The 26,650-nt window shown below is 36.0% G+C and overlaps 1 protein-coding gene across 1 annotated transcript in view; it reads left to right on the forward strand.

Moving 5' to 3' along the window:
• UBR5 (ubiquitin protein ligase E3 component n-recognin 5) overlaps window positions 1–26,650 on the forward strand; it is a 142,883-nt gene that overhangs the window by 51,776 nt on the left and 64,457 nt on the right. Inside the window, exons 6-19 of the mRNA XM_057532432.1 lie at window positions 2,392–2,581; window positions 2,779–2,938; window positions 3,520–3,669; window positions 5,461–5,672; window positions 14,596–14,712; window positions 14,795–14,905; window positions 15,515–15,669; window positions 16,976–17,093; window positions 20,270–20,454; window positions 23,579–23,688; window positions 24,530–24,642; window positions 25,659–25,802; window positions 25,890–26,001; window positions 26,250–26,404. Coding sequence (XP_057388415.1) covers window positions 2,392–2,581; window positions 2,779–2,938; window positions 3,520–3,669; window positions 5,461–5,672; window positions 14,596–14,712; window positions 14,795–14,905; window positions 15,515–15,669; window positions 16,976–17,093; window positions 20,270–20,454; window positions 23,579–23,688; window positions 24,530–24,642; window positions 25,659–25,802; window positions 25,890–26,001; window positions 26,250–26,404 — 2,032 coding nt within the window. The remainder of the gene's footprint in view (window positions 1–2,391; window positions 2,582–2,778; window positions 2,939–3,519; window positions 3,670–5,460; window positions 5,673–14,595; window positions 14,713–14,794; window positions 14,906–15,514; window positions 15,670–16,975; window positions 17,094–20,269; window positions 20,455–23,578; window positions 23,689–24,529; window positions 24,643–25,658; window positions 25,803–25,889; window positions 26,002–26,249; window positions 26,405–26,650) is intronic.

Below are 26,650 nucleotides of genomic sequence, written 5' to 3' on the forward strand. Positions count from 1 at the left end.
ATACCTGTAAGGTCTGCCAGGAATAGATGTGTACTTGGATAATATATCTGATCAGGTTTCCAGCATTATTTGCCTAGGGGGAAAGTCATATGCATTTTTTGGTAGAAATATTGAGTCATTACTTATATTTATTTTGACCATATAATGTCCAAATAGGGGCATTTTGGAGTGAAATTAATAGTAGGCTCAGACAGTATAGGCTTACTCTGGCATTATCTCAGGCAAACTGGGACATATAGTTACTCTAATTATATCTTTTTAAGACTCTTTATTGTGGTTCCTCCTGTTTTCAAGTTGAAATAATATATTTAGCTTTTGACTGTTAAAAACTTCCAAAAGAGTGGTTCCACCTGACTTAATTTTGAAAATTTACAGGAAACCATGAGGTAGAAGTGCTGATTTAATGTTTGATTTGAATATCTGTTTGTATGTTTCATCGATCCTATATTATTTTCTGTTGCGTAATTGTCACAAAGCATATAAGTTGAAAAGAAAACTTGTCTGTTTTGTGGAATACTGCTTTCTTTGATAACACGTGACTTTATATTTTTAAAATCATGTTTAAAAACACATAACAAAAATTTACTATCTTTACGGTTATAACTGCACATCTCAGTAGTATTAAGTATATTTATATTTGTGAAAGAAATCTCTATTATAACTTTTTCATCTTGTAAAACTGAAACTTTATATCCAATAAACAGCTCCCTTTACCCCTCTCCCTACCATCTGACAGCCACCATTCTACTTTCTGTTTCTATGAATTTGACTACTTTAGGTACCTTTTATATTTGTAATCATACAGTATTTGTCTTCTTGTGATTGGCTTATTTCACTTAGCATAATATCTTCAAGGTTCATCTGTGTTGTATTGGGTTGGCCAAAAGGTTCGTTCGGTTTTCCCGTAAGATGGCTCTAGTGGCGCTTAGTTGTCTTTAACTTCATTTGAAACAATTTTGTTAGATTGTATTGTGACAGCTGTCATATCAGCGTGCATTTTAAAAAACTTATCAAAATTGGTGAATTTTTGTGTAGCCATTTTAATATTGAAGATGGAAGAAAAACAACATTTTCGGCATATTATGCTTTATTATTTCAAGAAAGGTAAAAAACACAAACACCGAAAAAAATTGTGCAGTGTATGGGGAAGGTGCTGTGACTGATCGAACGTGTCAAAAGTGGTTTGTGAAGTTCCGTGCTGGAGATTTCTCTCTGGATGATGGTGCTCCACGGTTGAGCAGACCAGTTGACGTTGATAGCGATCAAATCGAGACATTAATTGAGATGAATCAACGTTGTACCACGCAGCTCTTACGCATAGTGCTGCTATGAACATGGGTATGCAAATATCTCTTCGAGACTCTGTTTTCAATTCTTTTGGATATATACCTAGAATTATAACTGCTGAGTCATATATAGTGGTTCTATTTTTAATTTTTTAGGAAACTTCATACTGTTTTTCATAGCACTGCACTATTTTACAGTCCTGCCTACAGTGCACTAGGGTTACAGTTTCTATACATCCTTGCCAACACTTGTACTGTTCTCTTTTTTTTTTCATGGTAGCCATTCTGATGGGTGTGAGGTGATAGGTGATTGTGGTTTTGATTTGCATTTCTCTCATGATTAGTGATGTTGAACATCTTTTCATATGCTTACTTGGCCAGTTGTGTATTATTTTTGGAGAAATGTCTATTTGCATTCTTTCCCATTTTTTAATCAGGTTATTTGATTTTTTTGTTGTTGAGTGTTGGAGCTCTTTATATATTCTGGATATTAACCTCTCATTAGATATATGATTTGCAAATATTTTCTTCCATTCTATAGGTTGCTTCCTTACTCTGTTGATTGTGTCCTTTGAGGGACAAAATCCATTGGGATTTTGATAGGGATTTTGATGAATCTGTAGATTGCTTTGAGCAATATGGACATCTTAACAATATTAAATCTTCCAACCCATGGGCACAGGTGTCTTTCCATTTATTTGTGTCTTTAAACTCTGAATTTTACTTTTTGTGCTGCTTACTTTTTGTGCTGCAGACTGTTAGTAGTTATGTCTGATAGGTCTTTCACGCAAAGGTGAGATGTATTCTGTAACTCACTTTAGAGCTGTGACTAGAAATGCTTGGTATGTGGTTCTTTTAAAAATTGTTTTAAAAGATGCAAAAGTGTGCTATATATCTTTCTAAAAAGTGAGTTTATACTTCAGCATTTAAAAATTGGAAGTGTTATTTTAAAGTTCAGTTCTATTCTGTCAAAATACTACTATAGCATATTATGTCAATTAGAAAAATAGCTTTATAATATTCTAAGATAATGAAAATGAGACCCAAAGCGATCTTTCTGAATGATTGTTTGAAGTGCTGTTTCTTTAAATTCTCCAATATTTAGAAGTCGCTGGAGTTCTGGAGTGGGTGGAAGTGGAGGAGGATCCTCTGGTAGGTCGTCAGCTGGAGCTCGAGATTCTCGCCGACAGACTCGAGTAATTCGGACGGGACGGGATCGAGGGTCTGGGCTTTTGGGCAGTCAACCCCAGCCAGTTATTCCAGCATCTGTGATTCCAGAGGAGCTGATTTCACAGGTATGGATCTTGTAGAACACTTAACGTAAGACAGCAGGACAGGGTGAGGTTTAACTAAATATAGCGGGCTGTAGTCATGATTTATATCATGAATTGTGAAATACTCGTTTTCTGTATTGATCCTAGAAAGCTGATTTTAATAAAGAAGTTATGAAAAAGATACTTAGCATAGCACTCTTCTTTATTTTTTATTTCAGGCCCAAGTCGTTTTACAAGGCAAATCCAGAAGTGTCATTATTCGAGAACTTCAGCGAACAAATCTTGATGTAAACCTTGCTGTAAATAATTTACTTAGCCGGGATGATGAAGATGGAGATGATGGGGATGATACAGCCAGTGAATCTTATTTGCCTGGAGGTTGGTGGATCACCATCATGGTTTTCTCATCTCTGAAGGGAGAGATTTTTTTTTGAGTGGGGAATGGAATTTTAAAGTGCAATAGATTTTCTGACTGTTCTTTCCAAGGTGGTAGATATTTCTCACTGTAGTGTTTGATTTGATGGTAAAATTCTCTTTAAGGGAAAATGTTTTTGCTCAGTGGACTTGTGTTTGGTCCTAGTAAAGACATGGATGTATGTGCATGTCTTTATCACTGGCTGACAGATGACTCTGGAATTTTGATGCCCTTATTACTGAATATGGAATAACTGAACTGCATTTAGATTTTGACTTTCTGTGATGTCACAAGAATCTTAAATAGTGATCTTGTTTTCTTGTGGTAATTTAGTAGTTAGCCCAAGCAACAATCATGCAATTGATGTTTCTTAAAATCTATGTTAATAACGTTAACTTTATTTCCTAGGTAGTTACTGCTTTTCTTCTCAGGTTATGTCAGTAGTCAGTCCCTGATTTTAATGTTTTAATTTTCAGGGATTTTTCAATGGTCTGCAGATTTTTTTCTCTATATCTGTTTCATTTATATTTGTTTCTATTTATAGAGGATCTTATGTCTCTTCTTGATGCTGACATTCATTCTGCCCACCCAAGTGTCATTATTGATGCAGATGCCATGTTTTCTGAAGACATTAGCTATTTTGGTTACCCTTCTTTTCGTCGTTCGTCACTTTCCAGGCTAGGCTCATCTCGAGGTAATTTTGCATTTATTTCTTTGTGATTATTGGCTGACTGTATGGAGAGATAGTGGTAGAATTCATTGTATGTGAACTTTTAATATTACAGTAGACGAAATCATTACTTGTTAGTGTTTTTGGATGCTTTGGCATTAAAATAGTTACTTTTGATTTTGAAGAGCCACAGTAGAACTTTAGAGATGATCTTATCTACATAGTAGCATATATGTAAAGGGTTACAACTTACCTAACTGTATTTTTAAATTAGGAATATGGATTCTGAAGTAAAAGCAGAATTCTGCTTTACGGTGACATGCAGCATTCAGATAACAAGTCTCTTTAGTTTATTTGATTAAAATAAAGTGATTATTTTGTTCATTTTAAACCCTGGTTAGATGGAAGAGTGAAATATGAAAAAACTTACTAGAATGAGATTGATCAATAATAAATATATAGAAATGCTTATCGTACTAAAATGATATTTTCAGAAGTTGGAAATCTTGAAAAGGTATAGTACACAGTAGAGTTCAGAAAGAAGATTTTGAAATCATACAAATATAAACCTTTCTCTGTGTATGTTGATATGGATTTAGCTTGCATTTTAACTTTTGTAAGTCAGTATTTTTACTTTCCAGAATGTAAAACTGCTTGATTGAAATAACAGGCAAGAATCAGATATATTATTTACTTATCATTAGTAAACTGGAAAGGATGCTGTTTTATATTAAGACCTTACTGCAAATACCTAGTACTTGAAAGCAGTTTTAAAATAACAGACTTATGATGATCTTTTAGTGTACTGAACCTATTATGTAACAGCTTAAAAATTTTTAAAAAATAAGTGCATATTTTACTGCCTTAAATGCATCAAGTATTGCATTTCAGATATTCAATATCTAACACAAATAATAAAACTCCTTCTAAATTTCTCCCTTTTGCTTTTCCTTAGGTCATTCTATGTGGGCATCTGTTTTACTTTGAACCATATGAAATTGGTGGTACTTGACCATGTTAGATCTGCATGGATGGCAGTTTTATATGGTTCAACTTAATATTGTTTTCAATCCTTACTATCCAAGTCTTGTAAAGTTTATTTTGGTTGCCTATTTAAAAAAAGTAATATGTGAGCAAGCTGAAAAAAACTGGTTTTAAAAAGTTTGTAAAAGGCCAGTTTCAAGGGAAGCATTTTTGTAAAGTAATCTTTCTATAAAGATTCTCAAAAGAAAAAAAAATTCTGTCTAGTTTCTCAAAAATTTTAAGACTATTCCATAAAAATCCAGCCTATAAAATTACTCTAAACAAGGGCTTGGATTATCAGAAGTTTTATAGTTAATGTTAATGGATTTTTATTTTACCCTTTTCAAGATTTGTTTTTTTTTTTAATCTGTATGTGTAGACTCTCTAACAAATACTCTTTTTTGGTTTATCTAACGTGTTAAAATTTTAATTTATGAATATTTTCTAATAAATTTAAAAGCTATGGTAAACATTTTTAATGAAAGCCAAAAATTTAAAACTCCATTTAAAAAATCCAAAATCCAGTTTAAAATAAAGCAGTTCTGCTCTAAAAGCACATAGTTGGAATTCAGAAAAGTCTGCCCCTACATAGTGCTTAAAAATGCTAGTTTATAATTTTCATACATTCACTTGAAAGAGTTAATGTTTTGAATGTTGCATGTCAAGCTTATTAGATATACATTTACATTAAATTCTTGTGAGTGGATAAACTGCTGTTAGTTGCATCCTGAAGGGTCTTTACTAGAGAGTGGCTTACTTTTATCCCACTGGTGTGACCCAATTGCATACCAGTTCTCCTTCTTCCCTTAGAGAGAGACTCTGAGCTGTTGCGTGAACGTGAATCCGTTTTACGTTTACGTGAACGAAGGTGGCTTGATGGAGCCTCATTTGATAATGAAAGGGGCTCTACCAGCAAGGAAGGAGAGCCAAACTTGGATAAGAAGAATACACCTGTTCAAAGTCCAGTGTCTCTAGGAGAAGATTTGCAGTGGTGGCCTGATAAGGTATTTGAAAAGAATCCCCACCCACCCTTTCCATTTTAACTGAATTCCTGGCACTCCCCCCCACCCCCCCCAAAAAGGTTTCTGTTTTATTTCAGATTTTCGTACTGTCATTTGAAATGCAGACATAGGAATTCCCTGGCGGTCCAGTGGTTAGGACTCCGTGCTTCCACTGCAGGGGTCCTGGGTTCGATCCGTGGTCAGGGAACTAAGATCCCTCATGCTGCATGGCGCGGCCAGAAAATAAAAAATAAAAATAAAATGCAGACATAAAGTGATATTTTTGTTTTGTTTTAAAATATAAGTAGATCATCTTTATTTGACAGTACAGGAGTCGTTTTAAGGAGATGTGTTCAGTGGTGCTATTTCTTTTTCTACTTGATGGAGTAAATCAGAGAAATAAGGATGGTAGTTCCAGATAATACATCAGCATTCTGTTTCAGGATTTCTTTTCTGGTGGTAATTACACCAGTAACTAATGGTATATTTCTTGATAGGAATTTGTTTTGTACTGTCAAGAGTACCCCATTTTCTGCAGGGCAGGTTTCTGGTCATTGTTACAAGCATGCACGTCAGGGCAAGATTAGGGATCTGTGTTTCTTTGATTAGTTAGCTTTCCCGTTTGATGGCAGTGAATTCTGACAGGCCCTTTGCTCTAAAAGCTGTGGGAGACAAAGCAGGCTGAACAGGAATGGACTGGGAGAATTATGCTCTGCATCCTGAGGAGTAGTACAATGACTAGCTTCTAGAAAGCATGCAGGATTTAAGTTGATTTGAATCTGTAAAAATCCATCACTGCTACAAGTGAAACAGAGTCGACACATCCTTTTATTTTACTTTTATTTTTATTTTTATTGGGGTGTAATTGATTTACAATGTTGTGTTAGTTTCAGGTGTACTGCAAAGTGAATCTGTTATACAAATACCTATATCCACTCTTTTTTAGATTCTTTTCCCATATAGACATAGTCTATTGATGGTGTGTAGGTTTCACTGTCTTAAGTGATTGGTAATTTATCTTCAAAGGCTCCTGTAGGAAGCCATGGGTTTTTCACGTGTTTTTTGGAGTCCTGTTTCTTATTTCCAGAGCCAGTTGGATAAGAAATTTTCTAAAGTAGAAGTAAAAGAAGATAAGAACTTGAAGGTTATCTCTAGCAGATAAGGAGATTCTGATGTAGATTTCTTTTCTTTCTTGAAGTTGAATTTGGGATATTAAAGGAAAAATATTATTTAGTGTTCTGAATTTGTTTATTTTTCATAGTTATTGTGAATCTTGATGTAGTTCATTTATTTTCCTCTGTATTCAGCTCATGTGGAAAGCTTGAATGCAAGAAGGAACATGAATTTCAATCAGCCTCTTTGTAAGCAAAAGGTTATTCTGTTTTCTTTGGCAGCTGACAGACTTTCCCTGAATTGCATTCTCTTACTTATTTCCATAAAACTAGAAATGTTCCAATTTCTACTTTTACTTCATATGGTAGAAGGTGATTTAAACCATTGGGCTTTTTCTTTTTCATTTCTTTTTTTTCCCCTACATTGTTCTTTGTTTCCTGTTTCTCTTGTCTTGATCATGCTAGAGCTGTGTCTATGTCATATTGGCAGGAAGTAATAGAGGACTCATTAATCTTGTTTTAATAGTGCCATTGCATACATATTAGTGTAGGCTTCTTTGTCACACATCTGAAAGTGTTTTGAACAGTATGAGTTTAGCAAGCTTTTTCCCTGGCCAGCGTACCCTCTGTTAGAGTTAGCCGGTCTTTGTTGGCCTTTACTGATAGGCATGGTTTTGGGTATAGCTTGTTTTCAGAGACAGTTGCTAAGTGCATCATAAAATCTTGACACTGTACAGGCCTTACTTACTTAGTGTGTTATTTCCTTGGTTTGTTTAGACATTGAATGAAGGAGAAATAGCAGTGTGTGCAACAAAGTATATCCTACCTATACCTTTTTTTCCTATTAAAGAAAAACCTAATTTAAAATGTCACTGAAGAACTACTTTTTATTAGCTTGTGATTGAAATTTAGACATCAAAAATTTCAGTTCAGGGAAAGAAAACAGCATAAACCTAATTAAGCTGTTAAGCATTATCCCAGTTATCAACAAACCATTAGATGATTGTTTGCAAGGCTGAATGCTACAGTCGGAAAGAGAATGCAGAGAGTTGTTAAAGGGCCTTGCTTTTAGAACAGTGTGCAAAATGATCATACAGGGGCATAGGATACATTCCACATGAAGAAACAGGCACTATGTGGGGCCTCATTAGTCCTGCAGAATTGGGGGTGGTGATCCCTGAGGAGGAGAAAAGGGTTTTGGGGCAAGCTTGACAGGAGAGGGAGAGGTAGGTGGGGAGAGCAGGGAGGTATAGGGCGTCAGCACGCACTGTTTGGAAGTAGTCTCTCTCTCTCTCTGTCTCTTTTGTTCTCTCTCTCTCTCTTTTTTTTTTTTCTTTGTTTTTTGGTGGGGTGAGGGGGGGGTGGGAAGAGGGTGTCCCAGCTTAATTTCAGAAATGACCTAATCCAGTATTTATAAATTGTAAGTTCGGTTAGTATCCATGGTATTTTTCATTCTTCCTTTTGTTAAGAGTACCTGAGAAATTCCATTGTTAAATTATCTCGAATAATCTTGACTTTCCCACCACCTATTTAGAGGAACAGCTACTTCTTCAAAATTTCACCATTTTCTAGGCTAATAAAGCTCCTTTAATGGTGGAATGAATGTTCTCTTTAAGCCTTTACAGTATAATCTTAAACTGAAAATATTTGAGGTAACCTTAAACTTTATTTCCATAAATTATTTTTTTTGATTTAAATGTCAAAACTAGTATAAAAGCATAATTGGGAACCCTTGTGCACTGTTGGTGGGAATGTACATTGGTTCAGCCACTATGGAAAACAGTAGGGAGGTTCTTTAAAAAATTAAAAATAGAACTACTGTATGATTTAGCATTTCCACTTCTGGGTATTTATCTGAAGAAAATGAAAACACTAACTCGAAATACATGTACCCCCATGTCCATTGCAGCATTGTTTACAATAGCCAAGATATGGAAGCAACCTAAGCATCCATCAATGGATGGGGACACACACGCACACATGCGCGCGTGCCAGTATTATTCAGCCATAAAAAAAAGAATGAAATCTTTCCTGTTTTTGACAATATGGATGTCCCTTGAGGGCATTATGCTAAATGAAATTAGTCGGAGAAAGACAGATACCATACGCTCTCACTTAAATGTAGAATCCTAAAAAAAAAAACCCACCAAAAAGAGAACCAAGCTCATAGATACAGAGAACAGACTGGAAGTTGCCAGAGGTGGGGAGTGGGGAAAATGGGTGAAGGGGTCAAAAGGTAAAAAGAAAGAAAGAAAAAAAGCATAAAGTTTTTTCCCCTCATTAACTTTTCAGCATCTTTAAAAAAAAAAAAAAAGCCTAATTAATAATTGTAGAGATGTTGAAAGCTCCATGAAGACAGAGGTGAGGGTCATCGAGTCAGTAATTGAGTAGCCTTGATTAAATGCATATTGTGTGTTAGGCCTTTTGTTCAGGTGTTAGGGTGAGAGTTTTGTAGAATGGCAGAACAATGATGTTAATACTTTGGTGTAAGTACCATAATGGAATTAGGTATAAGAGGCTTTGGGGAATCACAGGAGGCCAGAGTGATTACTAAGAGTTACTTTGCTGGGAAGGTGCAATCTTTCAATTAGGCGATTATCTAACATGGCTCCATTTTCACTTCTCAGTCAGTTTTGGAATTTACTTTTCTCAGATTAGAAATTTAGTTCTGTGTTGCTGAATGTCTACATTTACATTGTAACTATATATATAGATAGATAGATAATTACATATATTGATACTTACACCAACCTACTTCCAACAAGAATCTAAAGTGACTGATAAGAGAATAAAAAATGCAGCTACAATAGTAACAAGGGCTGTTAAAAGTAAGAATGCAAAGGTAAGAGCTAAGTAGTAAATGCTGAAGGGAAAGGGCAGAGAAAACTTACACGGAAACGGAAATCCATGCTAAGTAAATCTGCTGAAGTTGAACATAAAAACTTCTGCTTTGTGCCCTGTAACAAAACAAACCCTTTGAAATTAGAAAATGCACACATCCTTTATTTCCAGTAAGCTCCCAGAGAAGAATTTGACGAAAGTTGTGTAGTGGGTGATGAAGAAACGAAACTGATTCAGCAAGTCAGTATTGTTAATTTACAGTCATATCCCTTACTGTTCTGGATCTATTTTTGTATAGTTTAGGGAAAATAAGAAAATTTATTCTCCACCAGCCTTTTGAATTGTAGAGTTGTATGTTATTCTCAAGTTTCTTTGAATGGTGTTGAGAGGAAATAGTCCCATGACATTTGGCTCCTTAAATTATTTGAAGCAGCATCACTGTTGGGACCAGTTGATCACACTTGTTGGTCACTCTGCTTCGCCTTCAAGGTTCTAGAAGTGGAAATTGGGTGAGGAAGGTCTTTTTTTTTTTTTTTTAAATCGACATATGGAAGCTTCCAGGAAGTATCTGTTAAAAGTTGGCTAGGTGTGTCACAAATGTACTTTAATAATGAAGTAAGAGCAAAAGGAGAAGAGGTCACAAAGAGGAAGAGAAGCCAGGCATAAGGAGAAAATGGAAACCTAGATAGGTAAGGAGAGTGAAGTGTGAATGAGGACAGTTGACCAAACTGTGCCATGTAACCTGTAGTTGTGTAACATCCTCTTCAGCCATGATACACAGCACATTGCAGTTAGAATTGGTACTTAATGGGAAAACTAGTGTTTGCTGAAAATTTGAAAAAAGAAAACCAAGGTTTGTGGGGAGAAATTTAGGAATAATAAGACCAATTTTTAAAAAATATAAGTCACTAACTAGATGAAGTTAATAGGAGTTCATGTTGCTATGCTGGATGACCTTTTTCTTTTTCTTTTAAAGCTTTGGCTTTTTTAGGTAATTTTTATCATATTTTTGACATTTTCCATCTGTCTTTAGGGAGGGATTCCTCATTTGGTTGATGTTTAATGTTCAGACAGTTGCAAATTTATTGATTAGATTCAGCTTCTAAAGGATTCGTTTTGTTAAAAAAAAAAAATAGAGCTACAGACTACTGATCTTTAAGGAAATGTGCATATCCACCTTTTCCAGTTGGGTTGAAGCAGGGCCCAACTCGCTCAAAAGCAGCCACTAGTATTTCATCAAAACGATAAAAGCCTTGTTTTCTATGACATTATGAAGTGCATGAGCTAAAATACTGTTTCTTTGTGTGTATTTGATTGCTTTGTATTTCTCCACCTACTGATCTAAATTAAGCAAGAGACAGTAGGTGATTTTTCCATCATCATCCTTTGGTTGGTGGTTTTGCCATCCCTCCACATTTGTCCATAATGGATTTTCAGGGCCTTCAGGGTTCACTTAGCTCATTCAGGGCTAATGAGCTGGGGAACATTGGCCCATCCTTGAAGGATATAGGCAAGTCAGTTCTGAGAGTGCCTCACACACCATGCTGTGGCTATAGGGATGAATTGTTTAGGATTGTACTGCTCTGGCAGAGTTTTTACTCAAAAAGTTTGAGTTGAGATGTATTTGTTCCTTCAGTTGTCAGTGTGCTCCTACTATGTGCCAAGCACCCAGCTGGCCCGTGGGAATGTAGAGGTGAATTCTTTATGGACCTTCCCATAGGCAACTCACTGGGGAAGACAGACATTCACATACAATGAAATGTGTTCACAGCATGACCAGTGCTAGACTGAAGGTGTGAATACGGTATTTATAGGGGCTCAGAGTGGGGAATGACTAACACCACCTGAGAGATGTGGCAAAGACTTCACAGGGGAGATGACATTTAAGCAGCATTTTTTTTTTTTTTTAATGAAGGGTTTTAAATTAATTAATTAATTTATTTATTTTTGGCTGTGTTGGGTCTTCGTTTCTGTGCGAGGGCTTTCTCTAGTTGTGGCAAGCGGGGGCCACTCTTCATCGCGGCGCGCGGGCCTCTCACTGTCGTGGCCCCTCTTGTTGCGGAGCACAGGCTCCAGACGCGCACAGGCTCAGTAGTTGTGGCTCACGGGCCCAGTTGCTCCACAGCATGTGGGATCCTCCCAGACCAGGGCTCGAACCCGTGTCCTCTGCATTAGCAGGCAGACTCTCAACCACTGCGCCACCAGGGAAGCCCTAAGCAGCATTTTTAAGGTTAAGTAGGCATTAACCAAGATGCAAAGGCATTCCAAACACATCAAGTATGGACCTTCAGTCAGGAAAGGTCAGGGTGTGTTTGCGGAACAGTGAGAAATTGAGAATTGCTGCTCTGTGGTGGGAGAAGGAGAAGAGCAGGGTGGAGAAGACCAGAGAGCCCTAGACAACTTGCCAAAGAGTTAGGATGTTGTTCTGCCAGCAAAGTTCTTAGAGAAATGGCATGATGAGATTGGTGGGGTTTGGTTTTGTGTATTTTTAAGGAGACGAGCACTCTTGGCACAGTGGTGGGAGAAAGACAGGAATAGTAGAAATCTAGAGTCAGTTAAGAGACTGGTAGAATTGTTACAGAAAGGAATTGTGAGGATCTCAACCAAAGCAATGACAGTGAGGACACATGAAGGGAAGAATCTGCGAGGAAGTTGAGACAAAGTATAGCGTTGGTTTGCTAGTCACCATCTGGTTGAGAGAAGAGGAGGAGTTGAAGAGAGGGCCCAGGTTCCCTTGTTGCCCTCCTATTACAGGGTGGGTGGTGATGTCATTCGTGGAGGTGGGGACTACGGGGGACATGTAGCTATGGAGGAGACGATGGATTCATTTTGGAGATGGTAGGGTGCTTTTCAGACATCCAGACAGTTAATCTGCAGGTTAGTCTGGAGATAGAAGATGTACATGTTTAAAAGCATGGTGCCCCAGTGGATACAGTCACTTAGGCTGAGGGTGGAGCATAATTTGAATAAAGGGACAAGGACAGAATCTGGGTCAGGGAGTACATGGTGGTACAACGGAGGTGGAGAAAATACTGCAGTCATGAAGACAGGAGGAAGACCAGTAGAGAGTAGTGTGACCTGTGAACAAGGGAGAGGAGAGGTTCTAGAACTGGTGATGAACAGGGTCCAACGGTTCAAAGAGTTTGAAGAGAAGACGGATTGGTTCAATGCATGGGGCATCGATAAGGCTGTTGCAAGAGCAGGTGTAGCTGTCAGTGCGAGCTGGTGAGGTGAGACGCGCGCCAAGTGACAATTCACTTCCCCGGGCCTAAGGCTGAAGGGCGGGCTGGTTTGGATGGTTGTTGAGGTAATGAGAGAGGGTTGTATCCACTGTGTGTGGTTGAGTTGTCCTTAGATAGTAGAGAGGGACATTTCTTTCTCTGAGATGGGGAGGGGGAGGGGAGAATGGTGTTTTTTCATTAAGTAAATCTGGATGGAGATGGAAATACTCAGGAAGCTTGTGCCTTTTGGGTGAGTAGGAGATGAAGTCAGGGCAGCAGAGTAACCAGAGTTGAATTTGACCACTTATTTGTGCCAGGTACTTTAATATATGTTACTTTATTTGGTTTTCACCACCCGCCTCCCCATTGTGTTATTATTATACCCATTTTAGAAGTGAAGAAATGGGTTCAGAGAAGTTACATAACTTATCTGAAGTTACCTACTTAATAAGTGTTGGATCCAGGTTTTGGACTCACTTGGTCTGATTCTATCATCTTTTTAACCAAGGGGTCAAGAAGGAAGTGTGAGGTAGAAATGTTAAGATTTGATGCAGCAGTCCTGGAGAAAGTACACAGTGTTTTTCAGATACCCATGGTGAAGGGGAGAGTAGAATTGCTAAGTTGGAAAATTTCAAGTTTGGTCTCTTTCCCATCCCTCCATAGATGTGACTTGAAAATAGAGCTGATTGGCACTGGTAAAATAGAAGATTAAAATTAGTGTTCTTTCTATACAGCTCTGAGGCGTAACCTGTTGTTATTATAAGTCTTGGCAGGCTTCACAGACTGTAGCTGAGCACCATAACCCATCTGACCAAATAAGATTGGAATTTGACAGAAACCTAAAGAGACGCCATTAGTTTAGCATACTCTGGAGCCAGGGTATCAAAGAGAGCAGAGAAGTTTTGCAGTGGCAAAAATACAACGTAAAATCTTTTATTGGCAAGTTTTGCTGTGAGATTTCTGATCATTTTGGTCTTATGTTAAAAAAATTATCACTTTATCATTGATATTATTTATTTAATTTATTGTCTGAACTTTTTATAATTTAATTGCGTTCCAACTCATTGCATGTGCATTGCTTTAAAACTAAATGAACTTTTACCTTAAAAAACAACACAGACACTTGTTTCAGCAGCTTGGAATAGGCTACAGGGAAGGAATCTTGTGTTGATACTCGACTTTCCCCACTTCAACTCCTTAGTCTGTTTTTTCTTCATTTATTCAACACGTTTATTGAGCATCTACTCTGTTCACTGTTCTGAGAACAGAGGGGATACAGTGGTGAACAAGACAAAGCTTATATTTGAGTAAAGTAGACTATAAATGAGTAAATACAATATGTCAAGTTGTGAAGTGCTGTGAACTAAGGAAAGCAGAGTCAGGAGATGGAATATTAGAGTGCTGATTTTGTAGATAGTGCAGTCAGGGAAGGTCACATTTGAGCAGACTTGATTGAGGAGAGGGAGTGAGTCACCTGAGAAACAAGGCAAGAGAACAACAAGGACATGGTGGGATCCTGGCAGGAGCAGGAAAAAGGCCAATATGACTGGAGGAGAGTGAGTTTGGGGGCGGGGTGGGGGGGGCTGGGCCACTTAAAGGAGGGCATTGCGGGCTGTGCTGGAGACTTTGCTAAATCGGTTTGTGTGTTCACATAATTAATCGAAATTTGATGTAGTAATTAATGTGATGTATCCAAATCTTTAGGTTTGGCAGTTGTTATATTTATACCACTGTGTTATTTTCACTATATAGGATGGAACAAAATTCATCTGTATTGGGGCTCTGTATTCTGAGCTTTTGGCTGTCAGCAGTAAAGGAGAACTTTATCAGTGGAAGTGGAGTGAATCTGAGCCTTACAGAAATGCGCAGGTATTTCATTATATTAAATCTTGCTTTAAATAACTTCAAATCAGCATACAAAATGGTAATCATTTTTCTTACGCTTTCAAAGAATCCTTCCTTACATCATCCACGAGCAACTTTTTTGGGGCTAACCAATGAAAAGATAGTTCTCCTGTCTGCAAATAGCATAAGAGCAACTGTAGCTACAGAAAATAACAAGGTATGACACACTGTGATAAGCATTTCTTAAATTCTTGATTTTCTTCCTCTCCCTGCCCCTTTTCCATCTTTTCATTTCTATCTTTCTATCTAACTAGATCTGCAAATACAAAGTGTCTCAAACCTTAGTACAGTAATCCAATGTATAATCTTTTTATTGCTGGTTTATCTCTGCATTATAATTCCTTTTCAGAGATAGCTTTCTACTTTAAGGGAAGGAAAAAATATTCAAGCTAAGTGCTGGCAAAAGAGGAGATATTGAAGAGCTACAATAGATAGATTGAGGAAGTATGGATATTATACCTCAGATTATCAGTGTGACTTTAGAGTCACTAAATTTGTTTAAAAATTGTTGGAGGCACATATTTACTTTCAATTAATGCCTTAGAGATGGCTTTAGACATTTATTTCAATAACTACTATTTTGATTGATTTGCGTGAAGAAAGTATTTTAGCTTCTAGTCTTATTAAGAACCTTTTCTGAATTACTTGTTTTTCTAGCCTTTAGAGTTCCAGTCCACAGTGTAGGTATTCCTTGCCCTTGTTTTGACCACAATCCTTTTGAAAAGATTACTTGTTTTTATTTAATCCTCTAATGTTTTATCTTTAGGTTGCTACATGGGTAGATGAAACTTTAAGTTCTGTGGCTTCTAAATTAGAGCACACCGCACAGACTTACTCAGAACTTCAAGGAGAACGGATTGTTTCTTTACATTGCTGTGCCCTTTATACCTGCGCACAGCTAGAGAACAATTTATATTGGTGGTGAGTATCACAGAGGGGGGGTATTGCATATCAGTGGATGCTTTTATGTACACAGATAGGTGCTTTGAGTAGTGGAATACCAATAGAGAAGGTCAGTTGAAAGATAATGCTTTAGACTCACAGAAAACAAACATATGGTTACCAAAGGGGAAAGGGGGTGGGAGAGAGATAAACTAGGAGTCTGGGATTAGCAGATAGAAACTGCTCTATAGAAAATAGACAAACAACAAGGTCCTACTGTATAGCACAGAGAACTATATTCAATATCCTGTAATAAACCATAATGGTAAAGAATATGAAAAAGAATATACATATATATACAATATGAAAAAGAATATATATTTTGACCACAATCCTTTTGAAAATTACTTGTTTTTATTTATATTCTACGTGTGTATATATATTCTTTTTCATATTCTATATATAGAATATACATATATACATATAATATTCATATATATTTCATATTCTATATATATAATATAATAACTGAATCACTTTGGTGTACACCAGAAACTAACACAACATTATAAATCAACTATACTTCAATTAAAATTTTAAAAAAAGCTAATGCTTTATAGAGAGGGAAATTTTCACTTCGGAGCAAAGTAACATTGGTAAAAACCCTTAAGATAAAGAAAAGCTTATAAAAATAATACATACTTAGTGACTATAATTATGAAATTTTTAAAAGGTATAAAGTAGAAACAAAAATCACCTATAACCCTACAACCCGAATGTAACAATTATTAACATTTTGGGAGTATTTTATTAATCTTTTTTTTTTTTCCTGTATATAAACGTGTACTTTGCTTTTACTTAATTAGAAACAGAGTGTTTTTCATACTTTTTTCATTTAACAGTTACATAAAATATAATTTTAAAGGTTATTAAAGTACGTCATTGTATGAATATTCTGTGCCTCATTTAATTATTCCTTTAATGTTCGAAAGGGACTTCAAATGTATTTTCTGTTGTGTTTTAGGGAATTATCAGCAACTTTGCATTGGTAGAAGTAATGTATAGGGGAATCTACTAAAGAAACAGAATTATTTGGAAGAAAATATCAAATGATGAATTTCCTATGACTTTTAATCCTAAATGTTTAATAAAAATGGACCCAGTTATGTATTAAACCTGTGATCAAGTTATGATTATTAGTGTTATACATGCTAATATTATACTGAGGCAAAAATATTAGAGAAGGAATATACTAGTAATACTTAAATATAATATGTGTAATTTCAGATTTATTTAGTGGGTTTCTTCGCTGCTTATTTGTCCAATTTTTGCTTTTCCTTTTCAGGGGTGTAGTCCCTTTTAGTCAAAGGAAAAAAATGTTAGAGAAAGCTAGAGCAAAAAACAAAAAGCCCAAATCTAGTGCTGGTATTTCTTCAATGCCGAACATCACTGTTGGTACCCAGGTAAGTGGTTAGAATTAAGTCTGTCCTGCGACTTCTCTGGTGGTCTTCTTCGGGTAAGTTTCCACGCTCCCAATGCAGGGGGCCCCAGATTTGATCCCTGGTCGGGGAACTAGATCCCGCGTGCATGCCGCCACTAAGAGTTCACATGCCGCAACTAAGAAGTCCGTATACCTCAACTAAGAAGTCCGCATACCGCAGGCAAAATAAATAAATAAATACATACATATTAAAAAAAAAAAAAAAGAATTGAGTCTGTCCTGAGGGACATTGTTGCTCATCAGAATCATTTTCTTCCCCTGTAATTAATTCCGCCATAGGCACTTTTATACACGAATGTCATTTGAGGGACCTGGTGCCAGTAGTATGTACGTGCCACATCACTTTTTATTCAGTAGCTGAGTAACGTAGATTCTGCCCTGATGTCAGCTGGTTTTCCTGTGGGACAGGACTCTCAGATTAGCCTGGTTTTAAGAATCATTTGGTACTTAAATGTAGAGTTTAAAAATGTAGAGTCTGGAGCACCTTGCCTGAATTATTCCTTCAGTTGGCTGGTGGTAGGACGCAGCCTTCCTTATGTGTAACAAACATCCCAGATGATTCTTATGACCAAGCAGTTTGAAAGATAACTGCTCTCTGGCGATATTGTCAGCATGAGGCAGGAGGCTTCATCAAATCCTCGTGTTTCTACTAGTTTCTGAGATGGTTTTAGCCTCTTATATATGTATCTTATGGAATGTGATTTTTCTAGTACCCCAATGGTTCTCAAAGTGTGGTCCAAGGACTCCTGCTGGCTTCTCAGCCCTTTTGGGGGATCTGTAGAGTCCTTCTTTTTCCAGTTACCTATCTGTGTAAGGCTGAGTTGTCGTCATATACTTTAGCTGAAGTAACATATTACAGCAAATTGAATGCAGGAGCATACATGGGGCTCCAGCTGTCTTCCATTAAATTAGACATTAAGAGATTTGCAAAAATGTAAACAATGCCACTTTTCTTGCTGATTTTTTTAAAAATGTAGTTATTTTTATAAATTATATTAACATGGGGTTTATTAATATTAAATAAATATTTTAAATTTTCAGTTTTAATTACTAATACATTAAATACCAACTATATATGACCCACATAAACAAAAGATTTTGGGGTCCTTGGTAATATTTAATAGGGGGAGATGGTCCTGAGACCAAAAGAGTCTTGAGAACTACCGTTATACTTCTAATTCATTAGATTCTTGTAGAAATTTATCTTCGGGTTAAAAGTTGACATTTATATTCATTATAGCAAGTGCTGCAGTGAGTGTTTAAGGACTTTATAATCCCTAACGCTTAGACAAATGGTGGTTTTTGTGACGTAACATGGCACTAATTTCCTCATCTAGCACTTTTTTCAATTCGGCTTTTTCTCATCACTATAAGGTGGTATCATGTTTACATTACCTGTGTCTTAAAAAGTAATCACTACTTTAGCTGTTACTTTTCTCCAAAACTCAGCTTATGTACTTCTTATTTTTGTTTGGGACTCCATTTTTTTTGGTCCTATTCATGGTTGTCTTGTTCTGAGTCCTTTGTTGGCCTTCCAACTAGGAAGTTTTCAGCGATTACCCATTATTGAATATTGTTGTTTAGTCTTCATTATTTACGTCAGTTGGTTTGGACAGATCTCTCTTTTCAAGGAGCTCCCCTTTTCTTATTCAGTTCACATACTGATTTCTAATGTTTTCAAAGTTCCTTATTTATTAGACTCACATATTAGCAGGATATCCTGGCAGATGCCTTATTAGCATGTAGGATGACATTACTATAGACAGGGAGGGTAGAAAAATCCTTTAAAGATGCACTGAAGAAAAGCTTTAAGCAAAATAGCTTGGCACTAAATTGGTGAAAAATAGCAGCATATTCCAATACTTTGGTATAGAATAAGATTTTGTTTTAAAGTGTAGAAAACTGGAGGTTTAAGACAGTCATGGCCACATAATGGGGAAGTCGTTCATATGTTAACATCAGAAAGGTCGATCAGTTAAGAGTTTGCAGCAGCACCTGCACTCACAGATCATAATTGTGGAGAGTAGTGTGTTTAGCAAATATTCGTTGCATGTCTTCTTATATGCTGGATATACACCTTCTTGTCTCTAAGGTGCATTTATTTTTATAAGAAGGTATTAATGGATAACATATCTTCTAATATATCTTGCCACATTTCTTTGACAATTATAGCCTTCTTTCTTGTTGATCCTCTTTCAGTATTTAAGCTTTCACCAGTATTTTCCAAAAATTTATGGATGAAACCTCTCTTTAAGTCAACCTAAGCAGGACATACCCTTTTCAAGAAGTCGGCTCTTCTGAACTATTCATTCTATGCCACGGAGCTGTATTTAGTGACACACAACTATTCTTTGATAGAACTCCTGCTGTGTCAGTTATTTCCAGTTCCTGTACTTCTCAAATGTACCACCTTCTTCTGTGTGACTTATATTTAATTATAAATTGACAAAAAACATGATCATCATATAGTCCACTGTCAAATATAACAATCATTAGTCACTGGATGACTGAACAGAATGTCAGTAAGATTGGACTACTTTAGAATCAAAAGAGATTTCCAGAAATAATGTTCATATCTCATTTAGAGTTACTGTTGGTGCATTTGGCAGTGTCACCTTAGAGGTTATTGGTTTTAGAGTATGACCTAGGGGTGCTCCATGGCAATGAGAATTTATAGGTTATTCACTACTGAACTCAGTTAACTTCTAACACTAATGTCTACATATTCTTTTTCTAATTTAAGAGAAAACTTACATTATCCAGTGAAATTCTGGGTTGTAGGAAACAACAGTCTTCTGAGGGAAACAAGTATCGGTAGAGATGAAGTTATGGAGCCTATATATAGCATCATGAATTAAGGAAGAAAATAATTTAAAATTATAAGAAACAGACAAAAAAATGTAATTGTTTTGTTCACATTTCACTTTTTAAATAATAACCTTTTTAGCTTCTTCTCTGCTATTTCTCTTCTGTGTCCTTGTGGCAGAACAGTCAGGCTATTTGCTGCATGAAATTTTAAAGTTCATTTTTAGCAAATGTGCCAAAATGATTCCTGCTCCTTAATTTGGGAACACATAACTCCTCTAGTTTGTTTTAAAATTATGTCATCTTGATGGTGATTTTTCTTTTGTTTGCTAGGTATGCCTAAGAAATAATCCTCTCTATCATGCTGGAGCAGTTGCATTTTCAATTAGTGCTGGGATTCCTAAAGTTGGTGTCTTAATGGAGTCAGTTTGGAATATGAATGATAGCTGTAGATTTCAACTTAGATCTCCTGAGAGCTTGAAAAGCATGGACAAAGCTAGCAAAACTACTGAAGCTAAGTAAGTACTATGCCCTAACTAATTTTGATTTTACACCAGTTTCTAGTTTGCTCTGTATGTGAAGGGGGGTAACCAAGGAGACTTAGAGGTGTACAGTGACTTAGAGAAGTGTTAACGTGAGGGGGTCTTATTAAGATCCCCACGAATTTTGAAAGGAATTGGTAAAATTTACTGTTTGCAGATTGGGTAATACTTGTATATTATAATTATTCTTAATGTTTGGTGGCCAGAATGGCGGTGTAGAGTTCTCTTTTGATGTCTTTGTTTTGTCATTAGAGTTCATCCTTGGAAGGTGTTGTATAGCAGTGATAATATGTTCAGCCTTACTGTCGTAGGCAGACTTTTTCCTCCTCTCTCCATGTATAATCATCTTAATTTCTACCAAACATCTTGCCTGCGTCTTGATCAGTGAAAGGGTTTTATAGGTTAATGTGCTGGGGAGGGAAATTCCATAAAGGATTTGTAAACTTTTGGGTTGGGGGGGATATGTGAACAGAAATACCACTGAATTGTGTATAACCCACATTCTGGGGCTGGCTTACTGTTTGGGAGCCAGGTACACAGATCTTAACACCTGTACTTTTAGAAGTATCTACTTATCTTTAAAAATATTTGTGTATTATAATTTGGTTGTTTGGTACACGATCTTAAATACTTCAGTAAAGTTTCAAAATTACTTTTTTTCTTAATGTTGTAAAAATACATGAGCATTATAGAAACGTGGAAGAGTAATATAATATCACATTCCAGAAATAGCGTTTTAAATATTTTGATGTACTATTTTCTTTTATTCTAAATGTATACAAGCATTGAAAAGAAATGATTGGGACTGTAAAAATCTATACATATAGATTTTTAAAGTTCTGAAATTTTTTGCTCAAATTAATGTAATGATTGTACAAGGATTACTGTGAAAATAAGTTTAAAAAAAATAAGTTTAAAGGTATTCTTTAATAAACCAAAGCTCCTGTAATTTATGCCTAATTAAGATTTTTTGCTTTATTTTGTGCTTTGTTGTGCTCTCTGTCTTGTTTTTATAATTAATTATTTTTTTTGTTTTAGAGTATGTTTATTCAATTAAATGGATTTATAATATTTTATATTAAAGTGCAAGATATGGTGTGGATATTTTCTAAGCACATGAATTTCAGCTGGCACTAGATTTAGGAGGAACCCGTGTAAGAGAAAAAGGTTTTTTAGAATCCTCTTCCTTATCTAGCCCGTATTAGCTGATCAAATTGAGCATTCTCAATACCAGACTCTAGACAATTGTTTTTTAAAGGCTTACTTCATTGCAGGCAAAGGCATAAGTAAAAATACCACATTGCCATCTTCCCTAAACTCCCACATTTTATCCCAGGGCAGGTCATACTCTTGGTCTGGGTGTTCACCACGATGGTGGAGATGCGTGTTGATGGCTGGTGATATGTGACTTCTCTTAGGTCATAAATTGATCCTTACTTGGCAGCTCTTTTCCTTTGCTTCTTCAAAGGGAGAAACCAAAGTGTTGAGTAGGATGTGACATGCCATCTTTTTTTTTTTTTTAACATCTTTATTGGAGTATAATTGCTTTACAGTGGTGTGTTAGTTTCTGCTGTATAACAGAGTGAATCTGCTATACATATACCCCCATATCTCTTCCCTCTTGCGTCTCCCTCCCTCCCGCCCTCCCTATCCCACCCCTCTAGGTGGTCATAAAGCACCGAGCTGATCTCCCTGTGCTATGCGGCTGCTTCCCACTAGCTATCTATTTTACGTTTGGTAGTGTATATATGTCCATGCCACTCTCTCCCTTCGTCCCACCTTCCCCTTCCCCCTCCCCATGTCCTCAAGTCCATTCTCTAGTAGGTCTGCGTCTTTATTCCCATCTTGCCCCTAGGTTCTTCATGATCATTTTTTTTTTTTAGATTCCATATATTGTCTTGTTTTTAAAAATAGGTGGATAGACTTTCCCTCTACTTGCATTGATTGTTTTTATCCTAAAAATAAAAGTAGCGAAATACAGTTTCATTGTTTATGAAACTTTGTAAAGAGCATTTGAAATCTTTTTGATGTGCACAAATAGAAAACGAGATTAAAATAGGATGTGGTATTTATATCCTGTGATTTATTAAGTTTTTCAGAATCTTCCTTGAAATTTGCCTTCTCTATTAATAAACTTAGTAAAAGAGCTAAGTGAAATTAAGCATGCTCGTGATGAGTCAGTACTGCCTTGCTTCCACCGTCACAGGATTTGCAGAGCAGCCATGAGTATTCATGTGTGCTTGTACTGAGCACTTTGCTAAGATGCTGGTAAAAATAACGCTGTTTTTCTATGGACTATTTCTAAACGCAGGTGAAATTCCTGGTGGAGTTAATAGCAGATGAGGGGGTTAAGATGATGACCCTGATTATAATATATACCAGCATGATCTATATATAACAAATTTCTGAGTAATACATGACTTTTTGCTCTAAAAATTGACTTCTGCCTTTTAATGATTAAAAATATTATATTTTTACCATCTGTAGAATATTATGTAGTTGCTGTAGTTATCTTCTCGAGTATAGCATTAATGAAATAACTCAAGGAAGAGGGATAGTTTATTAATACTATAATTTCTCATTTCAGTTATAGCAGGTGATTATTCTTGGACCATCTGGTGGTAAAGTTTTATAAGCCATTGCGAGGAGAGTTCCTTCTTTGAACTCTAGGAAATTAATGATACAGTATACTTTTTATTTATTTGCCTTTATCATCTTTTCAGTTAAATTGCGACGTCCAAGTCAGGGTTCACTAAAGTGTGAAACTTGTTTGCTCAAGAGGCTTATGATAAAGCTATGTTGATAAATTGAGTGTAGCTTTTGTTGTTATTCCTAGATAAGGCTTATCCTGAACCATTGTTCCAAGTTGTTGATAGCTTCACATAGTATATTTCTTTCCTATTTTAAAACATTAATAAAAATTTGAAGTATGCAATGTGTATCTTTTTCAGTTTGCATCCTAAAGAATAATACCATTTTGTATGTTTTTACTATTTCATTCCCTAATGGGAATAAACTTGAGTCTTAAAAATAAGCCATTTGACAAGTTCCTAATATTTCATTTTCCTAATTATAAGGAGGATCTTATTTCTAATTGCAGGCCTGAAAGTAAGCAGGAACCTGTGAAAACAGAAATGGGTCCTCCACCATCTCCAGCATCCACGTGCAGTGATGCGTCCTCAATTGCCAGCAGTGCATCAATGCCGTATAGTAAGTTTTATGTGTAGTACACATTGGTCAAAGTAAGATCCCAGGCAGAGAGCTGTGTTCAGTTTGCTTCTGATTTGAGGCAACTCAGACCATTTTTAATATCTTTTAATATAAATTGTGTTCCTACTAGTTTGATTTTTTTCAATGTGCAACTTTATTTAAATAGAAAAACAGTATTTACAGTGTTGAGTATTCTTGTTGTTTTTGCGAGTTATAATTTTCTGCAATATGTAAAGTGCATTGCAGTAATAGCAGGAAATAATTGCCACTCTAGAATATCTGCCTACCTTTGTTGGGACTGTTATTGTAGATTGGTTATGGCTTGGTCACAACTTTTGCTCAGAATTTGTAGAATTTAAAAACCTAGATTTACTACTGCACCTTGGATTTAAAGAGTTTTTTTTAAAAAAGCTTTCCAAAGTACATTTATTTTCTAGTTGTAATTGCTTTGTACTTGAGGAAATTGAAAGTTAGTTTTTAATAGTCATGTGCTAGTTTTAAGAACAGCCCAACAGATCCTCCTTTTTAAACATTGGTCAGATAGCCCTAATTTTGAGGGTCCAGAATAAGTTTATAATTTTTAAATACTTCTTTGCAGTTGTTTATAGTAGTGTTAATATCGTTAGGCATTAACGAACATGGATATTTTTCACTATGAATTCATTTAAAGTGGAAGTTAGTTATGAAAGCTCAATTCATAAAACAGTAGTTCATGAAATTTATTTAGATATCTCAATTATGTATCCCTTTACAAATGATCTTTTTTCATATATTTAGATGAAATCTATAAAGTCTCTTTCACATTTTCTTTTTGGTACTTACCATTTTGTTGTTGTCTAAGAACGACGACGGTCCACCCCTGCCCCAAAAGAGGAGGAAAAGGTGAACGAAGAGCAGTGGTCTCTTCGGGAAGTCGTTTTTGTGGAAGATGTTAAGAATGTTCCTGTTGGCAAGGTTTGTTCAGAATATCTAAGAATTAGTTACTAACTGAACTATAATGGTATTGGTTATCGAAGAACTTACGGTTGGTGAGTGCTCATCAGCCCTTTCCTCAAGGCTGCTTTATTTATCACCTCTAATGATCTCTTTAGTCCCATCCTTTAATCTGATGCACGTATCTCCTTTGTCCCTGACAGATGAACTGAAGATTATTATACCTCGCCTTGAGCATTTATGGTGATATTCTGCTTTATTTAAAAAGTGTTATTTTGGAATAATTATAGATTTACAGAAAAGTTGCAAAGAGATAACATTACTTTTTGATACAGTCCGTTCTTTGGGACTGTTACACAGTTTTAATGGAGGTGATCTTCCATAACATTTAAAAATCTTGCTACTGTCTTTAAGCTTCCACTTTCTCTTCCCTTCTTCCTGGAGAGGGTCTTGCCTCCTAAGAAACCAAGTGAGTAGAGTTCATCAGCTGGAATGCCATTAATTTCACCTTTGTCTTCTCACATTCTTAAAAACAAAATGGGACTATAGCTGTAGAATACCTGCACAGTAACTTTTCCTGATTGCTCTTTAGTTTCTGAGATGGGATGGTCTTTCATTTGGACTTAAAGGGCAGAGTAGATACATCGTGTCCTGCAATTTACAAAGGCCTTTTGATTTCAAATAGAACTGTAGTTTACCGGCAGCTGTGTTTTTCTAAGACGATCACATTGGCTTAAAATCAAAAGCAGTAAGTAGCAGAGGTAGGACTCAAGTATTCTGGTTTCAAGTCCTGTGCTTGGCTTTCTGTGCATTGCTCACTCTACCTGTGTTGTCCGTGGATAATATGTCATGGATGTAGATGTCAGCAGTATATTTGGTGAGTGTGTTAGGTTAATTTTACAACTTGATGATCATTGTAGAAACATACTCATAAGGAATTAAATGCCTTCAGTGTGAAATTGGTTCAATGACTCTAACTTGCATATTGATTTCATATGAGTTAGTGTTAACATTTATCGTATTTACCTGTATTCTAGGTGCTGAAAGTGGATGGAGCCTATGTTGCTGTAAAATTTCCAGGAACGTCCAGTAATACAAACTGTCAGAACAACTCTGGTTCAGATGCTGACCCTTCTTCTCTCCTTCAGGATTGTAGGTTACTTAGAATTGATGAACTGCAGGTAAGTGTAGAGGACTCACTCAGCAGGTGACTGTCGGGACCCTGAGTCTGTTACAGATTTGAGAGCAAAATTCCTTTTGTCATGCAGGTTGTCAAAACTGGAGGAACACCAAAAGTTCCCGACTGTTTCCAAAGGACTCCTAAAAAGCTTTGTATACCTGAAAAAACAGAAATATTAGCAGTGAATGTGGATTCCAAAGGTAAAGATTTTGTAACTTTTCTGACTGGCATACTCCATGTTCTGTTAATACTTGTGCAGTAAATGGGAATTAGATCAAGTGGTTTGGGGCATTTGGCAGTTTTTGTCCCCTGTGTGTAACATTATGGAATGAAATGTATCTACATTTGAAATGTGGCTAGAGATGTAAAATTTGGTAGGTACTTACTAGAGTTTACTAAAGATGTATAATATATATATATATTTTTTTACATTTATGTGTTTCTGAAGGTGTGCATGCTGTTTTGAAGACTGGAAATTGGGTACGGTACTGTATCTTTGATCTTGCTACAGGAAAAGCAGAACAGGAAAATAATTTCCCTACAAGCAGCATTGCTTTCCTTGGTCAGAATGAGAGGAATGTAGCCATTTTTACTGCTGGACAGGTATAGAGACTTATTTTTGCTTTTGAAAATTTATATGACGACATTGGCATTTTTGTGACGCTTAGGGTTTGGCTCTAGTTTGCTTGTTATTAAACATTGAAGAATTTAGAATATTCAACATATTTTAATATTAAGTTTCTTATTTGGTCACTATTACAAACATATAAAATCTAATTTGAAAATAAATATAACTATTGTAAAAATCAGACATAACATTTTTGATTGGGAGCCAAACTTTTTTATTTT

Source organism: Balaenoptera acutorostrata, chromosome 17, assembly GCF_949987535.1.
Source record: "Balaenoptera acutorostrata chromosome 17, mBalAcu1.1, whole genome shotgun sequence".
NCBI classification, from domain to species: domain Eukaryota; kingdom Metazoa; phylum Chordata; class Mammalia; order Artiodactyla; family Balaenopteridae; genus Balaenoptera; species Balaenoptera acutorostrata.